This window comes from Pelmatolapia mariae, linkage group LG18 (assembly GCF_036321145.2).
Source record: "Pelmatolapia mariae isolate MD_Pm_ZW linkage group LG18, Pm_UMD_F_2, whole genome shotgun sequence".
NCBI lineage: Eukaryota > Metazoa > Chordata > Actinopteri > Cichliformes > Cichlidae > Pelmatolapia > Pelmatolapia mariae.
This window is the reverse complement of record NC_086243.1, coordinates 21,720,236-21,730,723: the sequence shown is the minus strand read 5'-3', so window position 1 is coordinate 21,730,723 and position 10,488 is coordinate 21,720,236. Positions and strand designations below refer to the sequence as shown.

Here is a 10,488-nt window from a genome sequence, read left to right as displayed (position 1 = left end):
GTGAATCAATCTGACTGTTATTATTAAAGACTGGTTTCTCTACTGGAGGTTAGTCTAGTGCAGAGGCCGGTAATAAGGTAGTAGGAGCAGGGATTAAGGGATAAGAGAATTGGTTGCTTGTTAAAAATATGTTTTTAAACTTGTTATTGTGATTTTTTGTTTGTTTGTTTTGGGCAAGCAGCTTATGTGTTAGCTCTGGTTAAGATCTACTTATGTGTTAAATGAAGCAGCAGGTGATAAACTGGTGGTTTTGATGATTTTCAGACTTTTCAATTCAGTTTAATTCAACTTTATTCACGTACTGTGAAATCACAGCAACAGTTGCCTCAAGGCAAGGTGAAGACCCTACAACAGAGAAAACCCCAACAATCATATTACCCCCTTTGACCAAGCGCTTTGGCGACAGTGGGAAAGAAAAACTCCCTTTTAACAGGAAGAAACCTGTTAAAAGCCATCTGTCGTGACCGCTTAGGGTGGAGGGAGGAAGAAGACAGAAGGAAGTCTTGAACAATATTATGTAAAAAATTTACAGTCAGATCATTTCCTGCAGTGGGCTTTTTAAATGTTTTGTGATGAACTGGACACCAAATGTGGACAGATGGCAAGAACAAGCTAAAATATACTTACTGATAAAATGTCAGAATATTGTGACAATGGCAAATTCCTAAAGCCTAGATGTTTGTTTCTTCAAAATAAAAGTCCAACTTCAAAGGTTTTATGTTTATTGTAAGACAACATAAAGCAGATTGGAATGAATGAAATATTGATATTTTGTCTAATAATAATAATAATAATAATAATGACAATAATAATAATATCATCCAGCTGACCTTTCCCCATGTGAAGCCACTTAAGTTCTTTTAGATATGGCTCAGGTTAAAAAGAAGAGCAGCTCCAGCTGGGAGGCAGGCAACAGTAACTATATGATCTGCAGTTTCTCCCAAATTACACAAAACTATTTTCTCCTTTTTATGTGCTTGAGCAACATCTACTACAAGCAGATTAAGCCATCAAGAGTTACACACTGAACTGGACTGTAAGCCATGAAGGCACAGAATGCATTAAAAACATTTTAACAAGTCCAGGTCATAAAAACGTAAAGTTTTGTAAGGTAAGGCTGGTGTTAATTGGAAGATTAGGATGACATTTCACTACAATGACACATGCAGGCTAATATACCAGAGCACTATTTCTCAAAATGAACAAAACCCTGTTAGTAGGCTATATAATAAAACTGATTAATTAAAACATATTTATAAACAAACTAAGTAAAAAATAAATACATAATCATACAGTGGAAGCCGGCCTAGGGCCTTATGGAGTCATGGTTTTAAATGATAACCAGAGCACATAAGTACTTCAGCTTATTTAAGAAAATATGCACACTCACTCACCACAATTTAAAAATCCACAATCGCTGAAAATAAGAGAAAAGGTGTGTTAATCCAGAAGTAGCTAAAGCAAGTTGAGATCCAGGCAAAGCAGCAGGGTGAGGGGCAGTGGACAGGACGGCAGTCCACAGAACAAAAATAATGCTGCCACTCGGCAGAATGCACAAGACACCGTCAGGACCTTTTAAGGCTGGGGCAGCTTTAAATTTAGACCATGAGACCATGAGAAGGGCCAGCTGAGCTGAGGAGCTTCTTTTTGGCCTGGCCCTCCGCTGTGTACTGTACTTCAGGGGCATATGCAGGACTCCAGTGGTTTCACCCAGTTCACTGTAATAAAAGGCATATGAACTGCACCACAAACGGAAAAAGAAGAAGAAGAAAATGCCACTAATAAAAGAAAATACAATAGAGGACGGGTTCTCAGTCTTAAAAAACAAAAACCTGCTAACCTAGTACAATCATATCATCCACCGACCAACTGTAACACCAATGCTGTTACGTTTTAAACTTTTCACTTTCCCTTAGATCATAGTTTAGCTTATTTGTTTGAAATCGATCCATTATTATTCCGCTGCGCGAAAAAATATGTAGTGGTTCAACTTCCTTATTAAATATTGAAAACAAAGACTCATTAACCATTTCGGCTAATTCAAACAAACGTCTTGGACATGCAAGTAATTGCTGCCACCTAGTGGTGACATATGTTGACTACATTATTAGTCGTCCGGACAAATATAAAAACATGATTCAATTAAGGATGTACTTATAATCGTATCAGTGTATAAATCATAGATTTATTATTACCACATGCAGTACGTAGGTCATTTCATCCAAAACAAGAAGAGGAGGGGGACGTAAACAAACCCAAGGCGTGGAATATTCCAGACTGTTGGTTTCTTCCAACTTCACTCTCATTGGTCAGTTTAGGCAAGAGGAAATAAAACATTGATGTTCCTCTTCATCAGCTTGTGGATGCTGTGGTAGCTGTGTGTGCAGCTTTTTGGGCCTAGAAATTATACGTTTTTTTCTAAGGTAGGCGATTTATTTTATGTTTATGAAGCTGCAGAGTTTGAGGACTAAGGACTCGTGTTTTTCTTGTGAATAAATCTCTGCTAGCTCGCTAAGGCTAGCCTGGTCAGTCAGTTATTTAGGTCAGCAAAGGGCTAGCTGGCAAAGCTGGCAAATAATTAAGGGGTTTTCTTCGCATTATGTGTGATTCCTGCAGTACGCTATGTAGTGCGTGTGTGCTACAGCTCAAATATGAGTGATGTAAACAACATGTCAATACCTATATTTGCGTTATTATGTTATTGCGTGACAGGTGAGCATAATTCGAAATTATATTGATCTAATAACACAAATATCCAGTAAACAAATGACCACTTAAGTGCTTTCGTATCACAAAACAAGTACCGAGTGCATATATCCGTTGTAAGTGATCATAGACTGAGCTAAACTAATCATACTCTTTAGTTAGGTTCACCCATTACTGGATTGGACCCCCTTTTGTCAGAATTCGTTTAAATCTTCAAGGCATAAATTGAAAAAGATGCTTACAGAATATTACAGGTATGCTGGTCCATATAGACAGGATGCCATCACAAAATTTTTTCTGGTGCACATCCATGATGTCAAAAGATGGGAAGACTGTGTTCATAAAGGGGTGGACCTGGTCAGCAACAATAGATAGGGTGTGGCTTTTAAATGAAGCTCAGGTGGTACTAAGGAGCCCAAAGTGTGCCAAGAAAATATCCACCACACCAATACACTGCCACCATCAGCCTGAGCTGTTGATACAAGGCAGGATAGATCCATGCTTGTTAATGTCAAATTCTGACCCTGCCATTTAAAAGCCACAGCAGAAAACTAGACTCATCAGAAAAGGGAAGATTTTTCCAGTCTTCTAGAGTTTTAGTGAGTCAGTGTGTTGTAACCTGTTCAGGAGTGGCACTAGAAGTCCAGTCTTCTTCTGCTGTAGTCCATCTGCTTCAAGGTTCAATGCATTGTGTGTTCACAGATTATTTTGGTTGTAACAAGTGGATATTTTAGTTACCGTTGTTTTCCTTTGAACTTGAAGCAGTCTGTCCATTCTCCTGTGACCTCTGGCAATAACAAGGAATTTTCACCCAAAGAACTGCTGCTCACTGGATATTTTCTCTTTTTCAGAGTGTTCTCTGTAAACCACAGAAATGGTTGTGTGGGGAAAATCCGAGTACATCATCTCATCTGGCACCAATATCAAAATGTCCCCCACCCCGATGCTCAGTTTGAACTATATCTGACATTCCTAACCAAGTCTGCTTGGTTAAGAGACTGCACTGAGTTGGTGGCACGTGATGTTCTGGTTGACTACATACTTGTGTTAATGTAAAGTTGTACCTAACAAAGTGGCCACTGAGTGTATAATATTTAGATGCTGGGGCATAAAGCCATGTAGTTTGATGTGTTTCAATACCTCTTTCTGTTTTCATAAAAATTGCAAATATGAAGCATTTGTCTTGCAGTTTATTACTGTAGAAAATATTATTTTGCAGAGCAGTAACAAAACAGGAATAAACCTGTTTTTTATTTTTTAAAAAAGGTAAATTAGGAGGTTATATGACAATATGATAGTAGTGTCAACCAAACTGGCTGAAAATTGAATTCCCAACATCTTGTAACCATGTTAGTAAGTTTACATTAGTATTAAATGCATTGCCTGAACTCACCTGCATTAACCTTCCAGTTCATAGCTTGCACAGTAAATAATCTAAAGACACTTAATAGCCAGTGTAACCAAGGAACTTTCACCAGATGGAGAGCGTCAGTAATGAAGTCAAGATAAGAAAAAAATGTGAATGAATCTTTCATTTGAACGTGTTGCTTGATCCAAGCTGACAACTTTCATGTTCCTGTATTACAGGAGAGGGACTAACAACCTGCCAACATGTCAAGCAAAAGGGCCAAGGGAAAGAACACCAAAAAGCGTCCTCAGCGTGCCACCTCCAATGTGTTTGCCATGTTTGATCAGTCTCAAATCCAGGAGTTCAAAGAGGCTTTCAACATGATCGACCAAAACAGGGACGGTTTCATCGACAAAGAAGACCTTCATGACATGCTGGCCTCATTAGGTAAACTTGATTTATTTACACATATTTAGTTAGTGATAACGTCTTATGGAGTTAAAACTTATTTGGGGCTTGTATTCAGAAGTTAAAAGATTTGAATCTTTTTCTAAAAACAAATCATTAAATGTGGTTAGCAGGTTAGAGTCACTCTGACCTTGAGGTTTTTCCCAGGTAAGAATCCCACAGATGAGTACCTGGAGGCCATGATGAATGAAGCACCTGGCCCAATCAACTTCACCATGTTCCTGACGATGTTTGGAGAGAAGCTGAACGGCACAGATCCAGAGGAAGTGATCCGTAACGCTTTCGCCTGTTTCGACGAGGAGGGCACAGGTGAGCTGATGTGTTCAACTGTTTAAGTTTCGCATCTTTTTATGTGAATTTGTCTCGGACTCTGGCATGTAGAGACATTGTTTTGTAGTAAGTGCTTAATTTGAAGATATCTGCTCAGTGCTAACATCAGGAAGCACCTGCAAGAGTGAAATTGTTTCTTCACACAGGTGTGATTCAGGAGGAGTACCTGCGGGAGCTGCTCACCACTATGGGTGACAGGTTTACAGACGAAGAAGTGGACGAGCTCTTCCGCGAGGCGCCCATTGATAAAAAAGGCAATTTCAACTATGTAGCATTCACACGTATTCTGAAACACGGTGCAAAGGATAAGGATGACTAGTGGGTTCATTCTTTACTCCATGTCTATGTTTAATGAGTTTCCATTCAAGTTAGGAAAGCTATGTCCTGTAATTTGGCTCATGACAAAGCTTTACTGTGGTCTACTTTACTGAAGCTCATTTGTTTAAGCTGCTTTTTGGACCTCTGGGTCCCTCCAACCAATCCTACTTTGAAAGCTTGTTTGCACATCTGTGATAACACTACTAGGGGGTCTCTATAAGCTAGTGGAGATGTATTAAAAAGCCCCCCATGGATAAAGCTGGAAATACACTGACACCAGATGTCTGTTATTGCAAATGAATCAGCTGTATTTTATAGAATAAGCGTGGAGATTAAAATGTATTCTGAGACAAATCACCAGTGCTCTTTATTTTTTTAAAGTTTTATTTTAAAACAGAAGAATTCGATATGATGCATCAGTGTTAGCACAAGATTCAAAGATACATGAACACTCAGGATCAGCCACTGGATTTATTAAAGGTGCTTGATTTCTTAGGATTCTTGATGTTGAATATAGTACATGCGATATATGGACACTCCTGCAGTACTAACCTTTTCTTTTTTTACTTGTATGAGCTAGGGCTGCAGAAGGTGGTAAGATATAATTTTGCTGTTATTGCTCTGGGCCAATCAGTTTAAAACCCAAATAAATTTTGCTTATCATCACATATGATGAAGAAAATTTGCCAGTCTCACAAGTGCCAGACTCATATTGGAAAATCCACTCATCAGTTTTCTTAACCACTTTTCACAATACACGGTCATGGGGGTGGGAGGCAGGGTACGCCTTATACAAGGTCGCTAGTTGATTGCTTGTTCTCAAAAGACAGCATGGCAGGTAAAAGCCAGGGAACAGTGACCCATTCAGACCCATAAGGACAATAAATGTTTATCACACAACATAATAAGCCTCTTGTGGCCCAATGGGAACAATCCACTATCCTGAGTGGATATTGCTTTTTGGAACTTCCCCAATTAAACAGTGTGTCTATATATTTCTGATCATAAATCATTCACTGCAGCTTGTGCACAATGAGGAACAAAACTCATTATGTTTTAGAGACATACAGGGCAACAAACGGGGGTTTTTAAGATATTTGGCATTGACAGCTCTTTTAGCTAATTAAAATGGCATCTGATCCATTTCCTGCAAGTTCATGGTTAAAGTTTCTCAGACGGCACTTCGTATCTGTCTTGAACCAGGAGGATTTGCTTGTGTTATGTATCCAACATCATTCCTGATAACCAGCATCCTTCTTTCCACTTGATCATTTGCTTCACACCAGCAATAAATAAACCAGGATCTGCTTCACACTTGAAGCTTTCTGCACACTTTGTCATTGCTCACAGAGCAATGTATAGAATAAGTGACAAAAGAGACTTCACTATTCTGCCAAAGCCAGGTTTTTTGACTGGATCTTTGATAGATGGTCTGATATACAAGCCTCGATCTTGTCGCACTGGGCGAGAAAATCCTGTGGACATATGGTAAAGATCAGACTTATTTTGATTCTCAGTAGTTTTCAAATAAAGCATGATTGTTTTGTCAGAGGGAAAAACAATCAAACACACTAACCTGCACTGTTTTTACAAGTCCTTTTTTCTTCATTCTGCAGTCATTGAAATTTTCTGGAACACTCTGTTAAAAGAGGAGCAATTTGATGGTTTGCTATACATGACACACACGATTAAAGCAGACACTCAAAATAGATGCTTACGCTTAAAATAGCATTACCATAGCATCTATCTCCTCCAAGATCTTCATGAACTGCTCAGCTGCTAATTTTACTCTGTGGTCTAGTTTACCCAAGGCCTCTGCCTGGAGGTCTTTGGCGAGAAAGCCCTGTGATAGGATAGGGGTGACAATAATACATTAGAAGATGGGACAAAAGAAGAGAAATATTATCAAAAAACAAAAAGACATATGATTGCTTACATTTTTCAGTCCAGTCAACTCCCCGTCTACCTTCTCCAGCTTCTTGGCCATCTGCTCCACACATTTCTCAATGTCTTTGAGTTTCCTCAGTTCAGCTTCTTCCTCTGGGCTGTTCTGTTTAGAGATTATCATCAGTGTTTTGCAAATGCACATATTCAGGCATGCACCAGAGATGTAGCACATGTATAAATGTCCTTTACCCTCTTTCCAATCATCATAAGTTTGCAGCCTTCTTTTATTCCATAGCTGGAAAGGCTCTCTTCCATGTCTTTCAGTGACTTCCCTAAAATTAAAAAAAGACAACTTTAAAACCTGATATATGACATTAGGCCTCATTTGAGTGTAAAAAAAAAAGAAGACTAAAAGTCTACCTTTAAAGATAAGTTTCTGAGAGGCAGGTGGGACTCCGGTGGCTTGAGCGAGAGCATCTGACAGGTCTTTAACGGTGGGTCCTTTTCCATCCTCATGGCCTGTTAGCGTGATGCTGTGCTTAGAGGATCCTGAAATAGGAAAATAAATAAATATTACACAGCTCTCAAGCTATTAAGGATTGGGAGTTATCATTGTCACCCTTTTGTCTTGTATCGGTGCTATTCAGAAAGTAAATGTCACCTACCAGGATTAAAAAACAATAATAAAAAAGACTTTAAATGTATTTGCACCCATCAAATTACAGAACATGCGGCATATCTCAGAAACTATCGCGCACGTTTGGTTCAGTTTTTAACGATGGGTTGCAAAATTTTGTTTCACTGACGTGTGAGGAAAAATAATTACAAAACATTTAACAAGCGATTGGCAACAATACAATTTCTCTCAGCAGCCATCCTGTTTCCCAAATGTGCTGTAACGTGTCTTCAAACGAAACTAATTACAACAGCTACACAATTCTTCATAAACGTGTTTAATAAATGCTGATATTTACAGTAGTTTATATATTTAATTTGTTACTGAAGAACAACACATAACCAGCGGGAACTAAGTTAAAGCTACACAACCATACAGTCTGTGGAGAAGAGCTACAGAAGCTGAGCCGTTTCTAGCTAGCTTTAGCCACAACGAACCCCAATTTTTACTTCTATTTTGTGGTGATTATGGTGTAATATGTAGCCGAAATCTTATTACCGTATGCGACTGTCATAGTTATCGTTTGCTCCGACATTTTGCTTTCCGGCGTCCTTTAATCACAACATCAAACGCAAAGCTAACTGTTGCTTATTGCTAACTACTTCCGGTGTTACAGTTTAACTGGTGATCGCGTTAAGTGGTGTTATTCCATATGTTCCTCTCGCAGAAAATCCACGAAAAATAGCCCAGGGCTACCAGTGTATGTAATGTTTGACTGGATTAAAAATGTGGCTTACCAAAAATCATTTATATGTAATAAGTTAATTAACAATAAATAAATAAAATCACCAGTTCATGCACATGCACATTGCTTTTCTAAATACATCTTTGGGAATCTGCCCGGGGTCATCAGGGATTTGGGGTCTTTCAATATCATACACCCTCTCTCAGGTGACCAAGCCAAGATTATCTGCTAAAAAATGATTTCTGATATTTAAATTGTTGGCCTATAATCCATTCATGAGAGACATATCTCAAACACGTCTTTCATCAATGGTATCAAGTAATTTTGAGCCTGAAAGAACATTCCTGTCACAACAAAGAAGCTGTAATTGGTTTTTGGCAAAGTCACTTTTACATATCATTATTTATGCACGAAAAAAGTGTAATTGAAGCTCCTGTCTTTTTCAAGAGAGATATGTCCAAGAGTGCATCAGAAATTAATTGGATTAATTATATTTTACCACACAGAGTAGATACAACAGTGAGAATATCTTGATGCATGCTCAATCATCCAGGTAGGTAAATCCCCAAAAGCTGATTCTGTTTATCTGGACGTAGCATTTTCAGTGGGAGAAACGTTTAGTCACTCATCCAAGTGACTTCTTCAGTCTCAGCTGACTGCAGGTTGATCAATGGTCATGAGAATTTACATATTAATGATCAATGAACTGACCTCCCAGCCCATTGTTCCTTCAGTGGTGCTAGTTTCAATCATTATGCAAATGTACTGTTTATAAGATTGGGGAAACCTAAAGTCAGCTGAGACCGAAGAAGTCACTTGGATTTTTATCCCACGCATGTTGGTCATTCAAAACTTTTACAACCAGAGGTGTCAATGTATGTGACGAATCTACGACTAGACACATCTGGACCTATTACTTTTGTGGTTCTTCACCGATCAGCACGACCACCAGTTAAGCTTGAACACCGGAAGTACCCCCTTTTTTCTTTTCTTTTCTCTCACTTTTTTTAAAATTTAATTTTACTTATTTATTACTGTATTTATTATTTAATTTTATCAGACTTGTTATTTATTTAGTTGTTTAAAAAAAGCGGAACAGCAAATACAAACACAACAGCTGCACACAAAAGTCATAAAACGCGAGTCGAAGTCTACAGCGCAACTTGATTTCTTATAACACTTCGATGAAACTCTGCTGACAGACGTAAATACATTTAGCTTAAGTGTGTAGAGTTTTGCTACAGTAAAGCTTTTTAAAGCAATAATTAATGTCTGTATGTCTGACGTGTCAGGTCATGTTGCGCCAAGAGCGCTTTCCCAACCGGCTCTGTGGCGCAATGGATAGCGCATTGGACTTCTAGTCAAGCACTTGAGAGGTGATTCAAAGGTTGTGGGTTCGAGTCCCACCAGAGTCGCATTTTTAACCTGACCATCTGTCCTCCGAATCATCTCAATACCCTTACTAAGTCACGGTTACTCGTTAATTGCTGATATCATGCTTACATAGTGTTTCTAAATACGTCTTTGGTTATGTGCCCGAGCTCATCGGTGCTTTCGTGTCTTTCACATTATCACATCCCCGTCTCCCACAGCTGAGGATCAAGGGCTGAAAAATTTGTTTACGCTGTTTAAACTGTAAGTGACTTGCTAACTTATAATCTGTGAAACATATCTCAGACATGTCTCTTAAGAATATTTAAAATCATTTTGAGCCAAAAGAACATTAGGTAGAAGCTGCAATCACTTTTACTTACCCTTTATTTATGCAGGTAAAAAGTGTCACTGAGATTAAAAAACGTGATGACAGACGTGGCCAGTGGGGGAGCAGACATTGCAACAATTATAACATTACAAATCTATAATGATTTTTTACATGGCCAAAATAGGTCTGAATTCATGATGTTAAAGAACACAAAACAAAACAGATAAACTAACGCAGAGTCATGATAGCGTTAGCTGTTTCACAAATGTGATTGTCTGTAGTTTCTGTATCAGCGCTAACAAAGTTTTTAAGGTTGTAGGTTCGTGTCCCACAGAGCACATGTGTAACTCGATTGCTGGTAATACCAG

At 38.5% G+C, this 10,488-nt stretch overlaps 2 protein-coding genes and 1 non-coding gene across 3 annotated transcripts; 2 read left to right on the top strand and 1 right to left on the bottom strand.

Annotated features, from left to right (window-relative positions):
* The first annotated feature begins 2,308 nt into the window (after positions 1 to 2,308).
* Positions 2,309 to 5,524, top strand: myl12.2 (myosin, light chain 12, genome duplicate 2). Its single transcript, XM_063461463.1, has 4 exons — positions 2,309 to 2,423; positions 4,294 to 4,501; positions 4,670 to 4,831; positions 4,999 to 5,524. Exons 2-4 carry the CDS (start codon positions 4,318 to 4,320, stop codon positions 5,169 to 5,171), a joined length of 519 nt encoding a protein of 172 aa, XP_063317533.1. The 5' UTR covers positions 2,309 to 2,423; positions 4,294 to 4,317; the 3' UTR covers positions 5,172 to 5,524.
* A 62-nt stretch (positions 5,525 to 5,586) lies between these two features.
* On the bottom strand, positions 5,587 to 8,345 carry bag1 (BCL2 associated athanogene 1). The gene is made up of 7 exons (XM_063461462.1): positions 8,232 to 8,345; positions 7,478 to 7,606; positions 7,307 to 7,389; positions 7,107 to 7,220; positions 6,906 to 7,013; positions 6,747 to 6,809; positions 5,587 to 6,645 (listed from the first exon to the last, which is right to left on the bottom strand). The coding sequence occupies exons 1-7, from the start codon at positions 8,266 to 8,268 to the stop codon at positions 6,556 to 6,558; spliced, it is 624 nt and encodes a 207-aa protein (XP_063317532.1). The 5' UTR covers positions 8,269 to 8,345; the 3' UTR covers positions 5,587 to 6,555.
* A 1,396-nt stretch (positions 8,346 to 9,741) lies between these two features.
* Positions 9,742 to 9,833, top strand: trnar-ucu (transfer RNA arginine (anticodon UCU)). Its single transcript is given in 2 exon segments — positions 9,742 to 9,778; positions 9,798 to 9,833. It is a non-coding gene; the product is annotated as a tRNA-Arg (tRNA).
* The last annotated feature ends 655 nt before the right edge of the window (positions 9,834 to 10,488 follow it).

Excerpts from the sequence above, each read along its gene's own strand:
- bag1 (XM_063461462.1), bottom strand. The coding sequence starts at position 8,268 with ATGTCGGAGCAAACGATAACTATGACAGTCGCATACG. Across the intron at positions 7,221-7,306 it reads TTATGATGATTGGAAAGAGG|AACAGCCCAGAGGAAGAAGC; the intron begins GTAAAGGACATT and ends ATCTCTAAACAG. Across the intron at positions 6,810-6,905 it reads TGGAGGAGATAGATGCTATG|AGTGTTCCAGAAAATTTCAA; the intron begins GTAATGCTATTT and ends CTCTTTTAACAG.
- myl12.2 (XM_063461463.1), top strand. The coding sequence starts at position 4,318 with ATGTCAAGCAAAAGGGCCAAGGGAAAGAACACCAAAAAGCGTCCTCAG. Across the intron at positions 4,502-4,669 it reads TGACATGCTGGCCTCATTAG|GTAAGAATCCCACAGATGAG; the intron begins GTAAACTTGATT and ends GGTTTTTCCCAG. Across the intron at positions 4,832-4,998 it reads TTTCGACGAGGAGGGCACAG|GTGTGATTCAGGAGGAGTAC; the intron begins GTGAGCTGATGT and ends TTCTTCACACAG.